The following is a 25,980-nucleotide window of genomic DNA, read 5'->3' as shown; positions in this document are numbered from 1 at the left end:
GAAAGCCCGTGGTGAGATGAAAGTCAGGGAGGTGTGTGACCAAGGGAGACCCTGCCTCACTCCAGACCAGCTTATCCATCTGTAAAATGAAGGAAGTGAATTTAATGGCCCAAAAGATCCCTCCAGGATTCTATGATTATAATAGAATCCTCATATAATCCTCCAGGATTCTATGATTCTCTGTTGTCATGGGCAGAATATTTAAGCCTACAGAGTATTTTTATATTAAAAATCTTTATCTCCCACAAGAGGAAATGAACTGGGTAATTTCCGAAACTGGTAAGTCAAGAGATATCAAGCATGCACACATGATTTGCAGGCAGTGGAGGGCTGATGGGCTGTTTTTGTTATGACTCCTCCCAATTTAAACAATAAAATAGACACGCTCTGCCTGCTCTGTGAACCTTGCAGACTCTCCAACTAGGCACTCAGTAAGTAGTTGTTTTAAGCTCTTTTCAACAACGAAGAAAAGCAAAAAGGGAAAACTGCTCCCTCTCCTTTCTGATTCTGTCTCTAGGTGGACCAGGAGGGAGCAAGCCGACTTCTACAGAACAGTGTCTTCCTTTGGTGTCGTTTACGATCAAGAGAAGAAAACCTTTGACTGGACACAGTTTCGCGTCATTTCCCGTCTGGACAAGAAGTCGGACGAGAGCCTGGAGCACTATTTCTATAGCTTCATGTCCATGTGCCGCAGTGTCTGTCGTCTGCCAGCCTGGAAGGACGGTGGTGAGGATGCTCTGTCACTCTATTCCCAGGGGGACAAAGAGGGTAAAAGCCTATTTTCAGGGTAGAGAATTGCTTTAGTCATAGCTATAGACATGGAGACTATGTGGAGAATTCAGATAAAGTGGGTTTTCCCAAACCCACAAACTTCTAATTGAGCCCACCCTCATAAAATAAAATCTCTCTCCCAAAATGATGTAACTCCACCAAAAATTGAAATTCAGATTAAAATGCCACAGAAATGTTTTTTTTTCAGCCTCATAGAGATTTAGCCTGCTGTGAGCTCCGCACTTTGCTTAGACTAAATCTTAAATGTTTTCTCATGTGTTGACTTGTAGCCACGGAAAATATGGGACTGTCATTTAAACTTCCTGTGCTCCAGTAGAGGCCCCTTCTGAGAAATTTCTTCCTGGTGGGAATTGGCGCCAGCTTTCCCCCGGCCTCCCTTCAGTCTCGTAATGGATTCACTCACTCTGGACCATAGTACTACATTCTAGAAAAAGCGGAAACAAATGTCGCGCCTACTCAGCATGGGTTCTGGGCTGATGGCAGCATGTTCTGACACTCCACCTTTTGCCCCCAGGTGGCACGGTTGGGCAGTTTTCAGTAAAACCAGGGAGCTGCTTAGACTGAATCTCAGAGTCACGCGGACAAGACCTAGACGGGCATTCTGGTTCGGAACCTTGAGCAAGTCGGCCTGTCCGAGCCTGTTTCCTCATCCTCACACAAGGATGATGATGTAGCTAGAGGTTTTGTGAGATCTAAACAGCGTCCATAAAGTATCTAGTGAGAAGGCACTTAGTACACACTTACCGATCAGGAAGTAACGTTTCCAGAACTGGAGTGTTCATGCTCTCCTTTTACCCTCAGTGGGTCTGTCCAGGTTTCATAAAATCTTTCCTTCCTGTTTCAGCTTTTCGTCTTTGAGGGGCCACTAAGGCCCTGCCTTACTGAGGACCAGGTGGTCAAACTATAAGATAAGGATGCAGGGGCTCAGGTGGGCGGGGGTATCGTGGACCTCCCCTTAAGTGATGGGCACTGTGTTTTCCCTCGCAGGCCCCCTGGATCCCAGCATCTACGTAGAACCCATCACTGAAGAACGGGCCGCGAGAACGCTGTACCGCATCGAGCTGTTGCGGAAGGTCCGAGAGCAGGTGCTCACATGTCCTCAGCTGCACGAACGCCTGCAGCTGTGCAGGCCCAGCCTCTACCTGCCTGTCTGGTGGGAGTGTGGGAAGCATGACCGCGATCTGCTGATCGGCACCGCCAAGCACGGCCTGAATCGCACTGACTACTACGTCATGACCGACCCCCAGCTGTCCTTCCTGGACGCCTACAGGAACTATGCCCAGCACAAAAGACCCGATCCCCAGGCCCCAGAGAGTCTCTGTTGCCTGTACCAGACCAACTCCAAACTGTATGAGTCTCTGGCCTATACACACATGAGCCGGACTTCCGAGTCCCTTGAAAACGAACCCGAGAACCTCATGAAAATCGAAGGTAGAGACGACCACCTTGGTCCACCCAGGGGCAGCTTATCTGACATGACCTGTGAAAGCTTCATCTCTAAAACTCAAGATGTCCTTTCCCTCACCCATGACGAGAGTCTGCTGCCTGGGTCCTTGGAGACCATGATGTACGGGAAGAAGGCACTAAGCCGTGAGCCAGGCCCTTTTCAGAGCAGCACGGGTGCCATTACTGAATCCAAGCAAGACACCGTGGCCATCCCCGCAAGCAGAGACAGAAACTGCCAGCCCCGGGGCCACGAGGCAAAAATAGCCTCAGACCCCTCTTTTATGGAAACTTTAGAAGCAGGAGTGGCTCAGATGAACATTAAAAATGAGAAACACCTGTTGATGTCTCTTTCAAAGGAAGGGGAACTCGGCTGCAGCGAGGCAGGGCCAAGACCTGAAAGCATCGGGCAGCTGGACTCCAACTGCTTCGCCTCCCCTTCCTTGGACCCAGGGAACGAGAGCGGGTTCGTCGACATGTGCAACCTGAGTGTCTGCGACTCCAGAAGAAATTTGTCATCAGACCAGCAGCTAATTGACTTACTAGAAAGCAAAAGCTTAGAAAGCAAGTTGGTTTTGGGTCCGAACCACAGCGATGAGGAGGACGACGAGGACGACAACGAGGAGGAGAGTCTCGAGCTGGCCGCAGGCAGGCAGGAAAGGCTGGCAGCGTCGCCTCTCAGCGAGCCCACCACCCGCATGACAGGGGAGCAGAGCCTGGCCGGCTTCCTCACGGAGGAAGCCAAGAGAGGGAGCACGGAGGCCACAAGCCAGCCTCCTGGACCGCAGGGCCCTTTCCTTCCCACAGCTTGTCAGTGTCACTGCAGACACGTGGAGAGGTGGACACGTGGCCTCGAGAAGGACGAGTTTGAAGTGGAGAAACCCCAGGCTTACCCCCCAGACCCCTTCACAAGCAAAGCCAATAATGTCACAATGAGGGGCGAGCCCACTGCTGTCCCACCCGAGCTGTTCCAGGTGAAGCAGGAACTGTTGAAGGAACCCTGGAAAGAGAGCACAGAAGGGAACCAAGGTCTCCCTCCGTATCCTGAAGGGAGTGAGCTCAAGCCGGAAGACATGGATTATGAGAGTAAAGAGGAATTCGATAAAGACGGGAACTGCCAGAGTCAAGGTACTGTGTGTGAGACCTTGTGTCCTGGACGAGCCAGTTCTCCCAGGCCGGGGAGGGCGAGTGCGTGGGGGCTGGTGAGAGTTCTACCGCTTTTGAAACCGACCTCTCACACCCACCGTGTGTTTAAACGTGAAGGGTATAGGGCTCATTCCTATATGAAAATGGGGCGGAGTAGCTTACGTCTGATCATTTCAGAAAGATAAGGGTGACTGTAGCACCTTGGCTGCATCAACTGCGTGGTCTGGGCAGGGGCTGTGTGCTGGTATACATGAGATGCCATATAGGACATCAAGGGGAATTTGTTGTTCCACCAGGTAGGGTGCTGAAACTGGGTAAAGGAGAAGAGCCAGGGGATGCCAGGAAGCTGAAGTTTAACAGAGATGCAGGTCATTTTTCAGGAACTCCACAAAAATAACTGTGATCTGGTAAAGAACCTGTCTGCAATGCAGGAGACCCCATTTCGATTCCTGGGTCAGGAAGATCCCCTGCAGAAGGGATAGGCTACCCATTCCCATATCCTTGGGCTTCCCTGGTGGCTCAGCTCAGTAAACAATCCGCCTGCAATGCGGGAGACCTGGGTTCCATCCCTGGGAAGATCCCCTGGAGAAGGGAAAGGCTATCCACTCCAGTATTCCAGCCTGGAGAGTTTCATGAACTATATTGTCCATGGAGTCACAGAGTCAAACATGACTGAGCAACTTTGACTTAACTTTTTAAGTAAGGTTGGGCTTCCCTGGTGGCTCAGACCATAAAGCATCTGCCTGCAGTGCAGGAGACCTGGGTTCAATCCCTAGGTCAAGAAGATCCCCTGGAGAAGGAAAAAGCAACCCACTCAACTGTCAAAACCCTGTGTTGTAATGTCAGTGCATTGTATTGAGTGTCCTTTGAGTAACGCAACAGAAATAAGAATAACCAAATGAGGGGCTTCCCTGGTGGTCCAGTGGCCAAGACTCCGTGCTCTAGATGCAGGGGCGTCTGGTTCAATCCCTGGTGAGGGAACTAGATCCCACGTGCTGCAACTAAAGATCTCGCGTACCACAGCTAAGACCCAGTGCAGCCAAATAAGCAGTTTTTTTAAGTAAAAAAATAAATAAATAACCAAATTACATGCAAGTCGGCAAAAATCCAAATAGGTCTGAACTTTTTAAATAGGGAGATCTTAGGTAAGGAAAGGATTTGAAAATGTGAAGACTCTAGGTGGCCTGAGATTTGCGTATGTTTTACGAGGATATGAATACAGTGATTAGAGATTCTGAGCAACAACAAATGGTTTTTAACTTTTTCACTGTTGTTTTTATGTCTTCAAATCCAAGAGGGCGTATTAGGGTGAACAAAAAATAGTTCTTATTTATCCTCGTCAGAAAAAAAAAAAAAAAGAATACCCTGTTGGTGGCCAGTCTGGTGCCAGGGCCCATGTATTACACAGGGATTCAGGTGGGCCAGCCCCTTCCACACAGGACAGTGACTTTTTCCAAAGCTGAGGTTCCGCAGGCCACATAGCCAGAGGCGGGCAGTGTGCATGCAAGCAAAGCTTCATCTGTATTTTACAAGCACACGCCCGCCCCCGCCACCTCCCATCGCTCACGTTAACATCCTCCACCCCTCCCAACCGCCAAGAAATTGGCTTCCATGAAACTGGTCCCCAGGGCCAAAAATGTTGGGGACCACTGCTCTAAAGTGGGAAAGAGAGAGGAACCCTGCTCTGCTCCCTGGGTTGTCTGACTTCCTTTTTATTTCTGAGCTCCCACCTTTGGCTTCTGCCTTGTGATTGCTGACTCTCTTGGGAAGGGTTCTGAACCCAAGTTATAGTGCATCCCTCAGCCACCCTGGGAGGAGCCAGCCCTGACCTGCCCACCCTCCTCACCCCAGGGCATAAAGGGTCCCTGCCACCTGCGGGGTTATATGTACACCTTGCTCTTTGAACTCTGTCGTGGGGGAAATCACTACCTACTCAGTCCTGGGAACACAGGCAGTCCAGCAAGGATGGGTTAGAGGAGGTGCTCGGTCCTCTCCTGGCCGTGGGGCTGGGCTGTGCTGGGCTAGGAGGCAGCAGTGAACTTGATAAGCTCTTGTGAGCTACTCACACACTCAGCAGTGGGGAGTCCCTTGCACCAGTGCTTTTAAAGGGGCTTTGGCAGACCCCAGAAGGGTTCCTCCGAAGCTGGGGTGTGGGCTTGGCGGGGCCGAGAGGGCCCTGCCTGTTTCTCAGACTGGGTGGAGCAGTCTCCGGCGGAGCTGGCCCAGCCCCTTCTCTCCTGACTCCTTCTCGCAGAAGGAGTTCTGTTCTTTCTCAAAACTTAAATTCACCTTCTGTGCTTAAAACCTGGCAGGGGTGTGCCCCCCATTGGATATAGAATAATTTGGATTTTCTGTCCTGGCCCAGCCCATAGAGTTCAGCATGATGGTGATGGTCCTGCCCCCCCTACTCCACCCCCCCATCTTTGTATATACTTGCCCCCCTCCCACCTTGTTCCTCAGCAAGTCGAGCGCACCCTTCCCCCGCTGCTGCCTCTTCCTGGGTGGTCTCTCCTCTGAGAGGCCCCCTCTACCAGCCCTCCCTTCTACCAGCAGAGTTTTTCCTCCTTCTTCCCTATCAGGGCACCTTGTTTCTTTCCCTTTATGGTCCTCACCATGGTTTATAATTGAAACTGTTCGTTTATTATTAGCGTGTTTTTCCCGGCTGCCTTTCCCTCAAGGAGTTCTTAAGAGCCTAGAAGGCCAGAGCCGCCACTGTCCTGTTTTTATCCTTGAATCCCCTGCCCTGGCGAGGCCCTGCTCCTGCTGAGGGGTCCCTGCGGCCCCCTGGGGAACTTGGTGCACAGGCGCCAGCGAGACCTCCACGCTGCAGAGGGCGGACACTCCGTGTCGTCTCGCCGCGGAAGGGGCCCCCAGCTTTTCCTACAGTCAGTTCGTCCCCCGTCAGCACTGTGAAGCGGGTAATGGTTGAAGATCCATTTCACAACTGATAATAAGTGCTCACCACTGAAGACTGAAGGAATGAGTCGCATTTCCATTTCTGTCAGTGATGTTGACTGTCCTAGGTGTCTTTGCATCATTTTTTAGCGTAAATCAGGTCTGTTTACCTTCGTTGTAAGTTTCAGGACTTTTCCTTCTTCATCGTTAATCTCAGCCTCTTGCCATGTTCTGTTTCCCACACTGTCTCTGCCTCTGTATCAAAGCAGTGTTCACTTCCCTCTCACCCCGCTGCACCAAGTGGGGAAGCCTTTGCGGTCGTCCAGTGTTGTCATTTGGTTACCAACGCAGACTCTTACCAGATGATTTGCTTGGGTAGCCTTGGAGCAGGATGTGGGTTTATAGCTTAACAGATAGAGCGCTTCTGGAAATAGAAGACATGGTAATTAATCAGTTTAAAATAAATAAGCACACAATAGGCCAGTGTTTTAAGAAGATGAGGGACTTCCCCGGCAGTCCAGTGGTTTCGACTCTACCCTTCCAATTCAGGGGGTGAGCGTGGATCTGATCCCTGGTTGGGAAACTTAGGATCCCTGTCCAGTGCGGCCAAAAAAAAAAAGCTCAGATGTCCTATCTTTCAGATCACTTCAGTCTACCAACTACCTGTCTCATTTATTTTTAAAACCTCTCTTCCCAGATTATCCAGGGAAGTACTCTGAGGAAGAGAGCAAGAGCTCGACCTCAGGCATCACTGGAGACCTCGGGGACGACCTGCAAGAGGCGCGGGCTCCCACCATTGCTCAGCTGCTCCAGGAGAAAACGCTCTATTCATTCTCCGAGTGGCCAAAGGTACCTCCCGGAGCTTGCATGCTCCACCCAGAGCATCCTCAGCTTTTGAATCCTTTACATTAAACCTTTTAGAATCTTTCTGAATCACCAACTCAGACAAATGTTTAATATCTTTAAAAGATATTAGTTACATGACTTTAATGATATCAGGACCATAACTAGACCATAAGACCAAAGCGTTCAGCACATCTTTGTATTTACAGTACTATGGCTTTTCATCTTCATTGTCCAGACTACACCGTTTCTTTTAAGACTACAAAAGTGAGTCTCTGTGTGCGCCCTCTTCTAATCAACTCCTTCTGGTTAGAAGACATGCAGCTTGATTTCAAGGGACTTTGTAAACTTGGATAACTTAGTACTTCCTCCTCAGAGCTTGCATCCTTTTTTATAGGATCGCGTGATAATCAACCGCCTGGATAACATCTGTCAGGTGGTGTTAAAGGGGAAGTGGCCCTCCAGCCAGCAGTATGAGCCCTCGGGCGCGCTGCCCACCCCCGTGTTAACCAGCAGCGCTGGTCCCCGAAGCGGCCTCTCGGAGCCAGAGACATCAGAGCACAGCTTCAGCAATGGTGCAGCGTTGGTGGCCCAGATGCAGAAGGTGAGGCCCTAAGAATGCTGTGTCTGACCTTGAAACAAAGGAGGAGGACACTTTGCATTTCCTGATCGAGTGATTCATTCGAGTCTTGGAGCGGGAAAGTGCGTGATGAAAGTGGGTTTGCAGCTCAGTGGGAGTGATGTGTTGGTTCATGGGAGATGGGGGTGGGGAGGCAGATGGGCACTTGAGGACGAGGTAAGTTCTCAACCAGCTTAGTGGCAGGAGTGGATCCAAAGTGATGGAGGGAGTTGGCAGGCATGGCTTGATGACAGATGACTCTCTAAGGAAAGGGAGGGATGAATACTTGAGGACTGGGAACGGTAGCAGCCAATAGAAATGAGGGAAGTCAGACTCTTCCCTGCTGGTCCAGCAGTTAAGAATCTGCCTTCCAAAGCAGAGGATTGAGGTTTGATTCCTCACCAGGGCATTAAGATCCCACTTACTGCGGAGCAACTAAGCTCATGTGCCTCTGCTGGAGAGCCCATAAAAAAGATCCTGAGAGCCACAGCTAAGACCCAGCGCAGCCACATAAATGTATTATTTTTTAAAAAGAAATGAGGGAAGTCAGCAGAGTTTTATTTGAGGTTTGTAAATGCAAATGAAAACTCAAGGGCTCAAGTTTAAGGTAGGTAGTTAGCTCACTAGCTCTTAGCTACACATTGGACTGTACTGGGGACCTTGAGAATCTCCAGGTTCTGGTTGGATTGGTCCAGGGTGTAAACTTGGTATTGGCTTTTTTTTTTTTTTTAACTTCTAGTTGATTCTGATGTACAGCTAAGGTAGAGATTCCCTAAACTATGATTTTGGCAATTGCAAGTGTAGTTCATGGACTGGGAGCTTTTGCAACACCTGGGAACTTGTTAGAAATGCAGAACCCCAGACCCACTGAAGTGGAATCTGCATTTTAACAAGCTATCCAGGTGAGTAGGTACTGAAGTTTGAGAAGGCTTGAGTTAAAAGACGTTCCAAGAAGGTGATTACTAGTCCCCAGGAAATCGGGGCCAAGACAGAGCTGGCATTGACCCACAGAGGTGACATTCAAACCTCTCTTGCCCCTTCTGTGTTTTCGCAGGAGAGCTTCTTGGCTCCGGTTTTCACAAAGGATGAACAGAAGCACAGGCATCCTTACGAGTTCGAGGTAGAGAGGGACGTGAAGACTCGGAGCCTGGAGCAGTTCTCGGCCACCCACGGGCACCCCCCCATCGTCCTCAATGGCTGGCATGGAGAGTCAGCCATAGACCTCTCCTGCCCATCGGAGGGGTCCTCAGGGGCCACGTCCCCTTTCCCAGTGAGCGCCAGCACCCCCAAGATCGGGACTGTTGGTTCACTGCAAGGAGCCCTTGGCATGGACTTGTCGGGGATCCTGCAAGCTGGCCTGATCCACCCAGTGACCGGACAGATCGTCAATGGAAGCCTCAGGAGAGATGACGCTGCCTCCAGAAGGCGGAGAGGAAGGCGGAAACATGTCGATGGAGGGGTGGACCTCATATTCCTGAAGGAGCAGACCCTGCAGGCGGGCATCTTGGTGGGTATTTGACTGGAGAATCCCAGGGAAAGAGGAGCCTGGGGGGCTGCCGTCTATGGGGTCACTCAGAGCCGGACGCAACTGATGTGACTTAGCAGCAGTCCCTGTTTCAGTTGTCTGGCTTGAAACAACTCTTGCCATCAGTTGTCCTCAGTCTTTTCTAGAAATAGATATTAGTCCATCGAGGGCCCTTAACCTGCCTGCATCCTGGAGACACGAGCCAGGAGGTCTCACCATGTCACAGAGAAACAGCCCAGCCTCCAGGGGATCTCCTCCTGGGGATCAAACGAGTGAAGCAGTAGGGCTGGGTCTGCAGCAGCAGCGGGCTTTCCAGAAGCAGGGACTTGAGGGTCAGGAGGTCCTGAACATCAGTCCTGGCTCAGCTGCTGCTTGACCTGCTGGGCGACCTTGGGCTCATTATCGAGCCCTGCTCTACTCCTCTGTAAACTGGGGGCCGCAGCTTCTGCCGCCGAGGGTCACTGTGAAGCTTGGCTGAAGTCACACTAAGGTGTTCTCAGCTCAGAAATCCTTGTCTGAAACAGAAGAGGGCAGACCCTGCACGCATGCCCGAGATCCCCTCTGACTCCACTTACTGTGTCAGAGACCACCAACTTCTCTCTCTTTGCATTTTGATTTTTCCCATTTGTTGAATTTCAGGCTCCGAAACAGGAACCAACATTTCTTGCTTTCCTAACTACTTTAAAAGGAATACTAGTGACGAGTATTGAGTGCCTCTGGCAGGCACTGCGTTGAGGGTTTTACATGATCGCCCTGAATGGTGCTCACAGCAACACTGTGAAGGTGCGGTTACTGCTCCCGTTTTGGAAATGAGCAAACTGATACTTACAAGCGTTAAATGATTTGCCCAAGATTATCCAGGTAGTAAATGGCAAACCAGGGAACTAAACCAGCGACTTGGTCCTCTGCAGCCAGGGAGCTCTGCTGTATTGTTCGGTAGATGTCTCCCTCTTTGATTTTCTAAATAATTTGGGAAGCTGAAATGGCAGGTTCTTTCCTTTCCCAGTTCTTCAATGCCTTTAAGAAGGTTGTCTGGTTTTTCAGTGACGCAAAGCCGTGGTTTTCCTGTCATGATCATAGAATTCCAGTGGAGTAAGTGGAGTATTTTTTTCTTGGCTTCAGAGCGTTTTGAAGATCTTATCATGCAGACATTTAGTACTGATATATGTTATTCAATTCAGTCGTTCAGTCGTCTCCAACTGTTTGTGACTCCATGAATTGCAGCACGCCAGGCCTCCCTGTCCATCACCAACTCCCAGAGTTTACCCATATTCATGTCCATCGAGTCGGTGATGCCATCCAGCCATCTCATCCTCTGTCGTCCCCCCTCCTCCTGCCCCCAGTCCCTCCCAGCATCAGAGTCTTTTCCAGTGAGTCAACTCTTCGCATGAGGTGGCCAGAGTACTAGAGTTCCAGCTTCAGCATCAGTCCTTCCAGTGAACACCCAGGACTGATCTCCTTTAGGATGGACTGGTTGGATATTCTTGCAGTCCAAGGGACTCTCAAGAGTCTTCTCCAGCACCACAGTTGTAGACCCCATATAGGCACTGGGGACACAGGGCCGACTATATATGCAGAAGGAGAGCCAGGCGAGTCGATTGCAGGGTGGCACTCTCTGTTACGTGAAAACCTGAGACCAGTGCCATGGGGGAGCAAAGTGCGGTGGCCAGGGTCACGGGGACAGTCCATGCTGGTGACAGAGACGATAGGAGGGAGCCTGAGCAGGTAGGATGACCCAGAGGTCACCACGGAGACAGGGCGGAGGAGAGCAGTCGGCTAGAGGGGTCCCCCGCCACGTCAGGAACTCGTGGCGGGGATCGGCGGTCAGGCATGGGTGGGAAGAGTCCTTTAAGAAACGAGTTTTCATTCTGTCGTGGTGAAGGGCACGTACTCGTCTTCCCTCCATGCAGGAAGTCCACGAAGACCCAGGACAGGCCCCCCTGAGCACCCCACACCCTCCCGAAGGGCCGGTGCCCGCCACGTCGACCCCGGAGCCGACCCCAGCCTCCGGCAGCCCGGCTGAGAAAGCCATTCCCAGCAAGAGCCTGCTGGACTGGCTGCGGCAGCAGGCCGACTGCTCCCTCGAGGTCCCGGGCTTCGGTGCGGTGAGTGCGCGTCCCCTCTGACACAGAGACTCAGAGGGGGCCCAGGAGGACTGGGGAACCGAGGGAAATTTGTGTCCTCCGAGAACTTCATTGGAAAGTGGGAGCGGGGGAGTTTAAATTCTGGTTAAGTCTTCTGGTAACAGAAATCCCAGCGCATGTCAGAACGCCAGGCCAGAAAGTCGACGTGCGTGACCTCTTACCAGGACAGCGAGCCTCCGCTTGCCCCTCCCTTCCCCGCGAGTCACCACATCTGTGAGCTCACACGGCATTCTTTAGGATGCATAAGCGCTGCTCCCCTTCACTGAAATGCTCCCGTGCATTCAAGTCACCGCGTCTCCACTCTGAGGTGACGGGTTAGTTTCAGTCCCTGCCCAGGGGCTGCTCATCGAGTCCTCTTCCTCCTCTGCCCTCCATCTTCAGAGCAGGGGTCCAGAGGAAAGGGCACCCCAGCACTGGCACCCCACCACCACCCCTGCTGTCCTGGCTACCTCTCATTAGTAAGGGGAGGCGCTCGAAAGCTCACAAGGGAGGAGGATGCATTCATAGACACACACCCTCCGGAGACACACAGCACACCAGGAGTAGCGAAGAGAGAACCTGAGAAAACGGTCCGGGGAGGCAAGGGCAGGGGTGAAGCAGTGCCCTGAGAACCTGGAGCACCAGCGGGCCGCCCACAGGAGGCCCACCGTGCCGCTTAACTGCAGGAACACTGTGGCTTCGAGGAGGGCGCCTCGGTGGGGGCCCCGCGGCTGTTCCTGCAGCCCTGACCCAACAGGTCCTGTGCAGAGGGCCGTGAGTGAGGAAACAGCATAGCCATCTGAGCGGCACCACCCGCATCAGGAGACCTTGTGGCCAGGACGTTCTGTAATGTTGGTTTCCATTTATCTCCTAGAATTTTTCAGACAAACCAAAGCAGAGGAGGCCACGCTGTAAGGAACCTGGAACATTAGACGTCACCTCCCTGAGTGGGGAAGAGAGGGCTGCTGTCCCCAAGGAGCCCGGCCTGAGGGTAAGGAACAGGACGTCCTGGTGGAGCCCGGAATCGCACACCCGGAGAGGACGCCCCACCTGGGAAGGGGCAGCCAGGCGGCCTTAGCAGGAGGACCAGGGACAGGTGGTACTAGGGTGTTCTCACCAGCAGCATGTCCTCCATGGTCTTTTGTTTTCAGCCTTTCCCTCCAAAACTTTGGGGTTAAGTTTTACACTGAAACGACTCCCAAGGCTCGATTCCCCCTGTTTTGGAGAGTTCAGGGAAAATACCTTTTAAGTCTTATCAGGAGTCTGTTATCCAGTGTTTTAACAAAACTTCTTTATTGGAAATTTTCATTTTCCAGCCTTAAGTTTTTCCGGCTACCATTTAAGACACCCCCCTCCTCGTCTGTCCTCGCTGGCAATGAGAAACAGCTGACTTCATGCACTGCCCTTTTCCTATTATAGAATCATGAGCCTGGAAGAGACTTCAAAGACATCTGCAGATACTTGCAGTAGGACGAAGCCGAGTTAATTATAGTTTACAGATGGGTACAGATTTGGACTAGAAGACTTGCAACCTCTAGGGGGCGGTAGCATTTCAACCTGAAAGCGTGTTAAGCTTGTGCAGGCGATACTCATACGTGCTTCTAACCTCCTCAAAGTGAGTTCTGCCCACATAGGGAGCTTCTGAGGGTCCTCTGGGGCTCTGCCTTTGTAAGCTGTCCTCTGATCTCCCAGGCGCTCCTGACCGCCTCCTTTGGTGCGTGATCATCTACAGCTCTCCTCCTCCGAGGGGTTTCCAGAACACCGTTTCTGTGTTTAGTTCCCAGAGACCACCCACCCTAGTCATTTCCTCCTTGTTAATGTTGTTAGGAAGCTCGTTTCTGATTTGGTGGCCCGGAGGGTCACTCCGCTAGCAGCTCGACAAACATGACTGCCTGCTGGACAGGCTGATCCCACATCCCTCCTCCAGACCCCGCCCTCGGCCTCCCCGAGCTCTCCTTTTGTCATGAGAGACCACCCCCAGCCCTCGCTTGGTGGGGTCTCCGAGCTCTTGGTTGAGCGAAGTGGCTTCCCCCCTTGACCTCCTCATTTCTTTCTTCACGTCTCAGTTTCTTGGACATTCTTTGGAAGTTAACGTTCATCACGGCACGGCCGACGCCAGTCTCCTGCCAGAGTACTCATTTCCGAGCTGTCCTCACAAGCCAGCCTCCTGCCAGAGATGCGCTTTCCCTCCTTCGTTAAGTAAACACAGGCCCCGCCTCAGGGTCCCCTGCCTGCAGTAAGGCCGGGACTGCAGGCAGGGTCCGCCTGGCCCTTGGGGCTGCTTGGTGGACCCCAGTGGGGCCGGAGCCTTTGGGTGTGTGACACTCCTTGTCCTTCCCTTAGAGACCTTCCCATTTCTTCTAGAAATATCCAAATCCCGCAAGGAGCATCTCCCTGCCTTCAGCCCCTCCTGCCTTGTGTGTGCTGGGGTTTGGCTGACAGCGCCACACAGACAGACTCAGCTCTAAGAATGCCCGCCCGGCAAATGGCAGTCGCTCATTATCACATGCGTGTGCACACATATCCCCATACTTCACACTCAGAGTCAAGTGTTTCACCTACTCTTATGCAGTGGGTGGGACGGTTTTGCTAGTTTCTTCCTGAGACATTTGACAGTATATTGTGGAGACTCTGCTTGCTGGGTGTGCTGAGTCGCTTCATTTGAGTCTGACTCTTTGCTACCCCATGGACCATATGCCCCCCAGGCTCCCCTGTTCATGGGATTTCCCAAGCAAGAATACTGGAGTGGGTTGCCATTTCCTCCTCCTGGGGATCTTCCCGACCCAGGGATCAAACCTTCATCTCCTCTGTCTCCTAAATTGCAAGCGAATTCTTTACCCGCTGAGCCACCTGGGAAGCCCTGCAGAGATGACGTGTCACCCCTAAATAAACACTTAGCATGTGTCTTCTGGGAACGTTTTCCCGTGTATCTGTCACCACTACCACACATGTCAGTAATATGTCATAGCTCGCCCATATTCAGATATCCCCAGCTCTCCCAGAAGTGTCTTTCCAAGCTAGTTTTTGTTTTTTGTTTTTAGAATTTTTAAACCAGGATCCACCTGCTGCATCTGGGGGTAAGGTTTCTTACTACTCAGGGCATGTTAGGCTGAATTGACTCACCTTCCTGGGAGGAGCGAGGCAGTTTTGGCCACCACCTCCTCCTTTGCCTTTACCCAGGACTTGAGTGTTAGAGCCAGGACACACAGGCTGTGGGGTTAAGTGGTGCCTTGTGTTGGTTTAGAGAGATACCTGGGGGGCACATACGCGTGCCATCATCAGGAGGAGCAGACCCATTGCCTGTGTCTGCCCCTCGGAGTCTCCCCTCGCCTCGCCCTCCCCCCAGCCTCCCTTGGAAGAGGAAGCAGGCCTGTTCCCAGGGAATAATTACCAGGAGGGAGAGCTGCCAAAGCCTGGCTTGGCCGCTGTGTGTGGTCCCCACGCTGCTGGGAGGGGCACGTGCCCCGGGTGGGCAGCCACGGGCCAGCCGCAGGAAGGGGTGGATCCCCCTTCCTCGGCCAGCCCACTGTGCGCTCTGCAGTGGGGGAGAAGCCCTGTTCTCACCCCAGGGACTTCCTGCTGTTGCTCCCCCGTCTAAAGGGTGCAGGCCGCCTGGCCTGGCCTCGCCTCCTGGGCAGGTTCCCTGTCCTGCGAGCCCAACGTGATCTGCCCCAGTGGTTCCCAGTGAGGGCGGGGACATTCTGACGCCTGAAGAGTGTGACTTGAACTTGTGGGGCCGGGCCTACAGGTCCTGCAGGGTGCAGGCCGCCCAAAGTCACCTCTCCAGCGCCCAGTGGCCTCAAAGCGTGTTACCGGACGCCTGCTGTGTAGGTAGCAGATTATTCAAAAGAGCTGAGGCCTTACTCAGCAAGCTCAGAGTTTCTTCTCCCTGACAGACTCGTGAGACGGCACAGGCCCTCCCGCTGGAGAGTGATGGGGAGAGCGAGGGTGGGGGCGTTTGAGGGCACAAAGGGAGAAGATACACCTGGGGCCTTTTCCCTGGCCCTTGACTGTGGCTGGGTAACAGGGAGGAGGGCTTGGGAGGTCTCGTGGCCAAGCACTGGTCCCCGTGGCCAGGCCCTGGGCTGAAAGGAGGGGCCTGAGGCTGTGGTCTCCAGAGGGAGGCGATCTGCACTAATGGTCTCCAGAGAGAGTGGTAAGAAACGCTTCTTTCAGCCCGGCCCCATCCTTGCGTCTGACCCTCGCTTTAGAAACGGGAACCAGACAGAACTGCTCCCCGAGCCTCATTCCCACAGCCGGGCGAGGCTGCCCCGCCCTGTCAGGACAGGCTGGCTCCCAGCGTGCAGGGGGCTGGTCCCACTCCAGCGAGAGCAGACAGGTGGGCTGAGAGCAGACAGGTGGGCCGGGGCTGCGAGGCCTGGGCCCTCTGTCCCATCCCAGCTGCGCTCCAGGGCACATCCCGCCACTCCTCAGTTGGCGAGGAAGAAAGGGGGCTGAACTGAGGTCTCTCCCTCGTCTGCTTTCCTGAGACAAGGCTGGCTAGGAGGTTTTCTCCTCACACAAAGGTGACCGTCATAGAGCTCTTTGCCCGTGACGACTTGGTTTTTCTATGATATTATTAGGGAAATTGAAGGACAAATGTAAAACCTCAGGGATAACACTTTCCAGGGACCTCGGAACATTTGAGCGCACATTTTTCACATGTGTGTGAATCTCTGAACTTTATGAAACGGCTGTGACAATAGTGCCGACTCGTAGGGTGGGTGTGATGAGTTGAGAGCAGGCACACGAAGCTAGGCGCGCACAGCCCAACACGGGGCAGTAGCCCTGCTTGGCTCCTCTGTCATCGCCACCCCCTTCATCAGCCCCTCCGACGTCCAGTTTCCCTCTGCTGAGAGGTTGACCGGTGTCCCCCACCGGCCTGTGCCGGTGGCCGCCCGTTGAGCAGAGACCTGTGGCATCTTCTAAGGATTCGACTTGGGTACCCTTGTCCTTTCTCACCCACAGCCGGGCCTGCAGGTCAGGACAGAGCTTCAGGTCTTCCTGCTCCCAAACCCCATCCTCCGGCTCGGCTCTGTGGCTTCAGTTAAAACCCTCCCTTTGTCAGGAGGGAGGCGAATGGGGGGGTCTGGCCGAGGGGGTCACCCCCATGGGTCTCGACCACTGGCCTCAGCTGCACACACTAAGATCACATGAAGCTGGGAAGTCAAGCGCGGCCCTGCACAAGGATGACACGCAAGTTCATGAAGTCCTTTGTTGCTGTTTTTATATTTTACATGTGAAACTGCTATCATGTCGTTTATGCCTCAGTAAAAACACTCTAGGCTAAGACCTGAGGTCCCTGGCTGGCCCCAGCTCCTGGAGCTCCAACGGCCTCTCCATGGGGCACTGGACGTGAGCACGTGGGAACCTGCTCACCACTTTCAGGCTGTCTGCCTCAAATGGGAGGTCCTCGGGGCACAGAGCTGTGCAGCTCCTGGTGGGTGGGCGGGCAGGAAAGACCACTGTGGAGCCCCGAGCTGCCCACCCCCCGCCATCCATCGCCTGAAGCATCTTGTGTCTCTCATTTTTCAGGGGTTTCTCCCAGAAAACAAGTTCAATCACACCTTGCCCGAGCCCATTCTCCGAGACACGGGCCCCCGCCGCAGGGGCAGGCGGCCACGGAGCGAGCTGCTGAAGACCCCGGCCCTGGTGGCGGACGCCCCCTCCGGGATGGGGCCGCTGTTCATGAATGGCCTGATCGCCGGGATGGACCTGGTCGGGCTGCAGAATGTGAGAAACGTGCCGGGTATCCCCCTCACGGGGCTGGTGGGCTTCCCAGCCGGCTTCGCGGCAATGCCCCCAGGCGAGGAGGTCAAGAGCACGCTGAGCATGCTGCCCATGGTGCTGCCGGGCATGGCCGCCGTGCCCCAGATGTTCGGGGTCGGGGGGCTCCTCAACGCCCCCATGGCCACCACCTGCGCCTCGGCCGTGCCAGCGCCCCTGTCAAGCACAACCAAGGGCGGCGCATCGGCGGCTGAAAAGACTACGGAAGACCAGCCCAGCAGCCACAACGTCAAAACGGACCCGTCGGCCGAAGACAAGCCCGGCCCTAGCCCCTTTTCCTCCGACCAGCCCGAGCCTGCAATAACTACGAGCAGCCCCGTGGCGTTTAACCCGTTCCTCATCCCAGGTGTTTCCCCCGGACTCATCTACCCTTCCATGTTCCTCTCCCCCGGCATGGGCATGGCGCTGCCGGCCATGCAGCAGGCCAGACACTCCGAAGCAGCAGGTCTGGAGAGCCAGAGGAGGAAGCGGAAGAAAACTAAGGGGGACGCCCCGAACCCCAACCCAGAGCCTGTGCCCAGGCTGGAGAGGGAGCCAGGCAGCGAGCAGAGCTGCCCAGAACCCAGGGCCCCCGCGCCCCCCGATAGAGAACACGCAGCACAGGCCCGGGAAGGGGGCCCCCAGGACTCTCACGGTGACACCGATTAGGACTTTTTCACCAAGGAAAATGATTGTGACTTGTAAGTTTCTTATCCCATAAAGGTTTGTTACTTCCCCTCACTTCACCGTCATAAGAACCTGTGTTTCCATGAGTACTATTACCTCCCTGATTTCCTGTCTGAGAACTATGGTAACAGATGTTAATAGTCAGTCACAGGGTCTTGCCACGTCATCAGCTCCGTGTCGTTGACCTAGTATAGGAGGTGCAGAACCCCTCACTCCGTTACCCAGTCGTCCATTCCAGCGATCGTAGTTAGTACAGACGTGGGGACACGCCCTGCCCCCTTCTCTTCCAAGTTTCCCATTTATTCAAAGAGGAAAAAAAAAAAATGGCAAAAGAAAGCCGGCTAGGGACTGACCAGTGCAGGGCCGAGGCAGAGAGCAGCTCTTTTTTTTTTTTTTTTTTTTTCCGTGAGCTGTGCCGATCGGGAAGAAGGGTAACAGGGAACCAAAAAAAACAAAAGCACAGAGAAAGGAAATGCTGGTGTGTACTCTTTAGTTAAAATATTTCCCAGTTTTATCACGATTACTAAACAAGTAGGTTAGGCAGAAGTCTCTAACGGTTGAAACCGCACATATCCATTTCTTTCTAAAACAGAAACCTTACTGGTAGTAACACAACTTCCCCCTACCCTGTGGGTTTACAGGCAACCTGCAGCTAGAAGACATAGTGACCAGGCAGCATTTCTTACACACGCACTCGTCCCTCACCTCCTGAGTCAAAAGGGGATTCCCAGCACGAGCAAGCTGGACACACCGAGTGCTGTCGCCAGCGGTGGGGTGGGGTGGGGAGCACGACTGCACACGGCATAAAGCACACGACCAGCTCTGCCCCTACTCGGGCCTCTTAGGAAGCCCTCTGGCTGCTGGAGCCTCCTGGACTCTTGCTTTGTGGTTCCCTTTGCCAGGACCCAGGCTCACTCTGGAGCCTGCACGAAAAATAAGTCCCCCAACACTCTTTGACACTAGCCAGGGGTTCGAGGCTGTCAGAGCTACATGCGTTCCACCTCTTACAAAGAGTGCGACTGAGAAGTGTTTTTTCCTTCCCTCCGGATTTTTCAGTTTATATTTTACAGTCGAACCCAGATCTCAGATCGTCAAGTTAGTGGAGACTGTGTTGGCAAGCTTAACATTCCCCCTTCTTCCTCAGCTGCCCAGCTCTCCGGGCAGCCTGCCCCCACCCTGCCCACCCCTGCCTCGTCTTCCTTCACCACCACCACCACCACCACCACCCCCCCCGCCCCACGTGGTCCCTCCCTTCTGGTGGTCTCACTCTCCATCCACAGTTCACACTCTGAGACTTGAAAGAAGCTCGTGGTTCAGTCCCCAGGGGGCACAGGGTTGTGCGGGACCGTTGGAAATGTTGGAAGCGTTACTAGTACCGGTTTCACGTTTTGTTGTCAACAATTTACTGTATTTTTTTTTTTTTACTTTTTCTGTAACAGTTTTGCTATAATTTATCAGAAGGTCCAAAAGTTCGACATAACTATTTGAGTTTGCGTTATTTATTTATGATGCTTCTGTCATTGTCTTTTATACATTTGGGATTATAAATTATGTAAATGTTAAAATGAGCATCTCAAAGAAGTCTGTTAAATCATGGCCGGGGGAGGGGGAAAAACCAGCTTTATTTTTAAAAAGTGGAGTCCCAGTTTTAATGAGTCATAGTTATAAATCAGAAATTCTGTAAACTGATTCCATAAGAAAAGATCCAGTAGTTGAACCGATTCTATTTAATGACATCTTTGTCGCATAGGTGGTCTCTAATGCTGACAACAGATTTCTTAGAAATGCTGCTCGCTCTATTTAACTAACATTTTGTTCAGTTTTGCCTCCAGTGGAAGCAGAAAGGGTTTTTTCAGCTGTTAATCCTAAAAATCAATATAATTTATTTATGTAAAAAAAAATCACTCAATTGATATATTTTTGAACCTTTTAAGTACTAATTTTCTTTTTATCAAGTAGGAAAAAAAAAAATGTATTTGCCCTAAATCCTTAAAATACAAATGCTATAAAAATTTCATGTATCTTGAAAGCCTTACTGCAAATGAGTATTATAGACACCCAGCAGAGCCTGGGTTTCCTTTGCTGTCGTCGTTGTTGTTTTGTATGGAAAGGCTGCTTTCCCCAGGTTCCACTTAGAACCTCCAGTAGGTCACAGGGTTCAGTATGGATTTGATTTAACAACCCACCAGCATGCTAAAAATCCCTTGTTATATCTTATCGAACCTGTATGTTAACTCTCTGGGTGTTTAGGCTTCTCTTTGACTGCTATTGTGTCCCTGTTTGCAAAATGAAAATGACACTCTGTGGATTATTTGCTCTGTAAGGCATAAGTGCTTCTTATGATTATTTTGACGTTTCCAAGAGCAAAAGCCAAATTTAAAACTCTCTTCAGCAAACTTGAGCCTTTTCATCTAGTTCCATGTCACTCACAGCCATAACTTTTCCTTGATCATTCTTCACCCCATGTCTTACATAATAAATTGTCTGTGGTCTCGATCCTGGATTTAAAAAAACAAAAAAGTTTAAAAGTCAAATTTGTATTTGAGGACTTCAGTGGCACTCGGCTGCCTCTTGCTGCCCCAACATCTTGTGAAGGCATCGTCTGCACACACAAGTCCTAGGTGCCGGTGGTGGGCACCGTGCGGGGGCTTGGTAAATACTCGTTCAGGAGGGTTGGCCTGCCTTCTCTCTTGAGCTACCAGAACACCTGGTTAACACAGATGCAGTAGAAGGGGACACAGCACGGCACCTGCTCCCCGGACTCGTGGCCTGAACACCCACAGCCGATGCCACCACTCTCTTAAGCCCCATTCCAGAGCCCCGGGCTTCACGGGGTGGAGGGGCACCTCTGTGGGTTGGAAGAGGCCTCCAAACACCCAAGTGCCTCCTGTGTCTGAAGTTGAGAACTTTGTGATCCTTAGCTTTGGGAAGCATGGCTTCTCAAGCCCCAGAAGGGCTATGTCCGAAGTTATCAACCAGGCTGGCAGAAAGGCGCCGAAGTCTCGGCAAGGAGGCAGATAGCAGGAGCCCCGCCAGCCTCACCCTTGGAACCTAGTTTCAATAAATGGTAGATAAACAGCCTGGAGCCTGGGTGGGCCACGCTTCCAGAAGCCCTTACAGACTTCTGCTGCAAGTGAATACGTATTGCCGGCTTTGTAGACCTCTAGACTTGGGTAGCACTTCTGGGTAGAATGATAAGATGTGAAGATCAAGGATTTACCCTTGATCTCCAAGCCTACCGCAGTAGATTCTACCTCCTTTGTGAGGGTGGGTGAACACACCTCGTCACGTACAGTGGGCTAGTGTTTCAGTGTTCTGTGTGTGTTTGCGTAAGTGACCTCAGAGTGTGACCTCGTTTGTCTTCAGAGCATCTTGGTTGCCAGGTAGAGGATCCTGGCATCCAGTTGGCCTTATGAAAGCTGACAGAGAGGCTGCAAAGCTGGGCGCTGGGACACTGCCCCCAGTCCCACCAGCCTGAGGTCAGGACACCCCAGCCTTTGTGATGCTAGACTGGGACCAAACCCTCCCCCACCACAACCACCAAACGCAGAGACCAGCTCTAACTGAATTACACACAGAAAAACTGGCACCAGGAACAAGGGAACAGTTGTGTCACACCCTCCAGAAAACTTTATGCTTGATTTATTTTCACCTTAAAATTGTTTCTTTTGCCTGCTGTAGAAACCACAAGAACTCTTAGGTCACCAGTGGGGTTCACCCAGCCCAGTGACTCACACCTTGGTTCTAAACTGTGGCTTCTCCAAACCCAGTCTCAGGGACAGGAGTGTGCAGGCAGGTGTTCAGGACACATGGCTTGTGCTGCCAAGTGGCCAGCGTTGTGACCACCCTCATAACCCATGCGCAGCAGGGTATTTGGGGGATAAGATAGGAAATAAAAGGGGTGAATTAACTACTGGCTCCTACAAGGAAGGTCCTCCATGTGATGGATTTGGAAATGACCGAAGTCAGTGCTGTGGAGCCCATCCTGGTGTCTGAGCTCGGGCTCAGCCCTCACTCAAGGCCAAGAGGACGGAGGGAGGAACTAGGATGGGGGGCGGCAAGCAAGGAGTGGAGGCGCTGGGAGAGCTGTGGCTCCCCTGGGGAGGCAAGAACAGCGCGCCCGCCTCCTCGAAGCTTAAGTTCCCTCATCTGAGGCTTCAGCAGAACAAGATGAGGAATTAAACAATTGCAACTTGAACCACTAGGGTTGTTGATGGGGTTGATTGATCGAAGTCAAGTGCTTACAACTGCTCGTTATGTTCGAGTCATGTGTCCCTACTTCTTTTAAAAAGCTGGTGAGGTGAGGATTGCCAGGCCTGGAAGGATGAGGTAAAGTTAAATCAGGGATACAGCAAGGGAGTCAAGGGGGAGGAAGCTCTTGCTCCAAACCCTGAGGCAGGTACAGAGTGGATCTGGGATTGGACTCAAAGCAGGAAACGGGGTTTTTTGGGTTGTGTGTTTTTAAGTTTCTTTTTTTTTTTTTAATGTGGACTTTTACGAAGTCTTTATTGAATTTGTTACAATATTGTTTTGGTTTTATGTTTTGGTTTTTTGGCCTCCAGGCATATAGAATCTTAGCTCCCCAGCCAGGGAATTGAACCCACAACCCCTACCGTAGAAGGCGAAGTCTTACCCATTGGACCGCCAAGGAAGTCCCAGGAAATGGGGGTTCTGACTGACTGTCCCTATGACCCTACCTGCAGGAGAGAAGGGATCTTTCCATGCAAGCCTATTGGTCAGAGTGAGCGAAAGGGTTGAGGAGATAGTGGGGCTGGGGGACAGCGCAGCCCCCTGGTCTGTGATGCCTCCATCAGGGTAGGGTTGCCAGATTCAGGCAGAAAAAGACACCCAGTTACATTTTAATTTCAGATAGACCTAATGAAGTAAAGTGTCAGTCACTCAGTCATGTCTGACTCTTTGCCATCCCATGGACTGTAGCCCGTCAGGCTCCTCTTTCCATGGAATTCTCCAGGCAGGAATACTGGAGTGGGTAGCCATTTCCTTCTCCAGAGGATCTTCCCGACCCAGGGACTGAACCTGGATCTCCTGCATTGCAGGCAGATTCTTTACCATCCGAGCCAAGTTAGTGAAAATGAAAGTCGCTCAGTCGTGTCCAACTGTTTGCAACCCCATGGACTATACAATCCATGGAATTCTCCAGGCCAGAATACTGGAATGGGTGGCCTATCTCTTCTCCAGGGGATCTTCCCGACCCAGGAATCGAACTGGGGTCTCCTGCATTGCAGGCAGATTCTTTACCAGCTGAGCTACCAGGGAAGCCCCAGATTAAGCTACAATGTTTTTGGTGTATCTAGATTTCAAACCTCGGCATCCTGTTGCCTCTGGTCCTTTAATGTAACGACACACGGTTACTAGGAACTTCCTTGGGCAGGGCTTGATGTTCATGTCCATATTTCCAATCCACGATAACTCTGAGGTTCTCCCCGTTTTACAAAGGAGAGAACTGAGGTCCAGAGAGGCTAAGTGACACCCAGTCACACAGCTGATAAATGACAAGGCTGGGATTTGAGGGCCTAGAGAGACTGGTGATTCCAGAGCCGTAAATTGACCAATAATGGAGTCAGGGTGGACACCTGAGGCCTGGGGCAGGCTGCCCCTCAGCTGCAGCTTTGTAAAACAGCAGTAAACGGATGGTGAGCCAGCACAGAGGGGCATGCTGTCCCCATGCTGCCCAGGCCAGCCCTGAGGCCGGTGGAGCAGAGCCACCAGAGAAGAAGGCATTTCCCTTCCGTCCTGCTCCACAAGCCTGAGGACAGTCTTGGCATCTGATCCTCAGACTCCCAGCCTGAGTCCAAGAGGAAGCATCCAAGCTTAAAAGGCGGGAAAGAAGGGTGTGGCAGGAGGTTGTGTAACAGTTCAGCTAGCTAGAAGGGCCAGAGGGCAGGAGAGAGTCTTCCGAGGCTGAGAGGAGAGGGGCAAGTTGAATGTTCTTTTTTCGGCACAGTGGCTTGTGGGATCTTAGTTCCCCGGCCAGGGATTGAACCTGTGCCCTCGGCAGTGACAGCGCAGAGTCCTAACCGCTGGTCTGCCAGGGAATTCCTATACTGTGTTTTGGCTGGGCGGTGTGGGGGGAGCTGAGAGGCTTGCAAACACCAGATCATCTGCCAGACCGTCACTTCAGCCCAAGGACCTGGAAGCAGGACCTGAACCTGGGAGAGCTTTGATCTGGTTTGTAGTATGAAAACTGCTCAGCTCTCGCCCTTGGGTGCCATGGATTGCCCACCACTGCCACACCGGGCACTGCCCATCTCACTCACTAGGCCCCAGTGACCAGCACGGGCCAGCCCCACATCCATGAACAGTCCCCAGAGCTGCCTCCCAGTGCCCACTCTGCAGCCCCCTGTGCCAGGCCTCAACTCCCGTGATCTCATCCCACACGTGTTCCCTGGACGAGGACGAGGCCCAGGTGGCTGTCACCTCCTTGAGTGGCCCCGGGAATGAGGGGAAAGACAAGGATCGAGGGGTGCATCTGATTCCAAAACCGCAGGTCCCACACCGTCTTCCTAGAGCATACAGCTCATCGGCCGGTTTTACACCGCCCACAAGCCAAGAATGGGCTTTTACATATTTTTGATCATGGAAAAGTCAAAAGAATAGTATTTCACGACCTGTGAAAATCACCAAATTCAAATTGCAGAGACCAGGAAGCAAGCGCCATCAGCACAGCCCCACTCCTCTGTGTCGCCTGGGGCTGCCCGCACCCCACAGCAGAGGGCTCCGACGGTTGTTCCAGAGCCACACGGCCTGTAGAGCTGAAAATATTTGCTATCTGGCCCTTTACAGAAAAGTTTGCAGACCTCTGTTGTAGAGCAGCTATTGTATCCGCAGATTCAGTGCAAAAACTAAGCCACTTAAAATATTGTATGTTAATTCATACATAGTTTTGTATAAATAGGAACCAGATGCCGGGATGGAAGAGTGACGTGGACTTCTGAGATAAATCAGACCTCAAAGAAGTGCTGGACTTTGGGCTGTCTCAAGGGTCCCCCTCCAGGCCCCCAGGGCATCCTTTCATTTCCAAGTCAGAACCCCACGTCCTGCCCTCTCCTTCACGCCACTTACCGTCTGGGGCAAAGAGGAAGGGAGCTAGGGGATAGATTTTGAAGCTGGCAGAGAAGAGACAGTTTTTAGAGAAAGGACCCAAAAAAGGGCCAGTGGTGGTGGTTAAGTCACTAAGTCACGTCCAATCGTTGTGACACCGTGGACTCTAGCCTGCCAGGCTCCTCTGTCCATGGGATTCTCTCTTGCCGTTTCCTTCTCCAGGGGATCTTCCTGATCCAGGTAATCGAACCCAGGCCTTCTGCATCGCAGGCAGATTCTTTACGGACTGAGCTATGAGGGAGACAAAACCGGCCCGGAAGTGGAGCATTTGGAAGGACAGGCGGAAGGCCACATAGGACAAGTTAAGCACCTGGAGGCGTAACCGCCATGCCTTAGCATGGGGCCTTCAAGGCTTGGCTTACGGGCTGGCCACCTGCAAGGTGAGTGGAAGACAGGCCTGATGGATGAGCCAACCTGGGTCCTGGTCCCACTTGGAGCTCAGACAGCAGAAGGCCTGAGGTGTGGAGAGCTGAGTACAAAGCAGCAGCAGCTGGGAGCCCCCGGCGGGTGCCCTGGCCAAGGCTGACTGGCAGCCACATCCTGGGAGCCAAGTTCAGAGGAAACAGGAAACAGCAGCTGGGACCACATCTATGCAGGGACAAGGGCATTCCCATCACACGCCCTCCACATTGTGACTGAGGCCAGCTGGCACAGCTCACTGGGCCCCAACCCATGTCCAACCAACCATGTCCAACTCAACACTCATGCAACTGAGAGACGACGAACCTACCTCCCGAAGGCCCTGGGCCCTAGAAGGCTGCCTGTGGACTTCCGGCCCACCCTGCTGTGCCCCAGGCTGGGCTGGGCTCCAGGGCAAGATCAGGTCAGGCTCCACCCTGCTGTTGGGGACCTCAGAGTCTGGTTGGGGGACAGGGCTGACCCCCAGAACTACTGAGCTTGCTGGTCTTTGCCCTCTCCTTACTTAGCACCGGGCCAATAAGCGTGAGACACAATGGATTCCAGTCTCCTGCCAGCCAGAGTGGCTTGTGCATGGGGAGCAGCTAGCATGGAGCAGATGT

General features: G+C 52.6%; 1 protein-coding gene across 9 annotated transcripts in view; it reads left to right on the top strand.

Annotated features, from left to right (window-relative positions):
* CHD6 (chromodomain helicase DNA binding protein 6) overlaps positions 1 to 20,335 on the top strand; it is a 203,739-nt gene extending 183,404 nt beyond the window's left edge. For 8 of the 9 annotated variants that reach the window (XM_060397044.1, XM_060397041.1, XM_027977203.2 and 5 more), the window contains 8 exons: positions 518 to 726; positions 1,780 to 3,363; positions 6,974 to 7,125; positions 7,517 to 7,723; positions 8,793 to 9,245; positions 11,174 to 11,368; positions 12,261 to 12,377; positions 16,922 to 20,335. In XM_060397044.1, the coding sequence (XP_060253027.1) occupies positions 518 to 726; positions 1,780 to 3,363; positions 6,974 to 7,125; positions 7,517 to 7,723; positions 8,793 to 9,245; positions 11,174 to 11,368; positions 12,261 to 12,377; positions 16,922 to 17,821 (3,817 nt within the window). In that variant the 3' untranslated portion in view covers positions 17,822 to 20,335. Of the gene's footprint in view, positions 1 to 517; positions 727 to 1,779; positions 3,364 to 6,973; positions 7,126 to 7,516; positions 7,724 to 8,792; positions 9,246 to 11,173; positions 11,369 to 12,260; positions 12,378 to 13,452; positions 14,302 to 16,921 lie in introns of those variants that run through there. The other variant, XM_060397043.1, reaches the window with a different exon arrangement.
* The last annotated feature ends 5,645 nt before the right edge of the window (positions 20,336 to 25,980 follow it).

This window comes from Ovis aries, chromosome 13 (genome assembly GCF_016772045.2).
Source record: "Ovis aries strain OAR_USU_Benz2616 breed Rambouillet chromosome 13, ARS-UI_Ramb_v3.0, whole genome shotgun sequence".
Taxonomy (NCBI): domain Eukaryota; kingdom Metazoa; phylum Chordata; class Mammalia; order Artiodactyla; family Bovidae; genus Ovis; species Ovis aries.
Note: the sequence above shows the minus strand (reverse complement) of the source record. Positions and strands in the feature narration are given on the sequence as shown.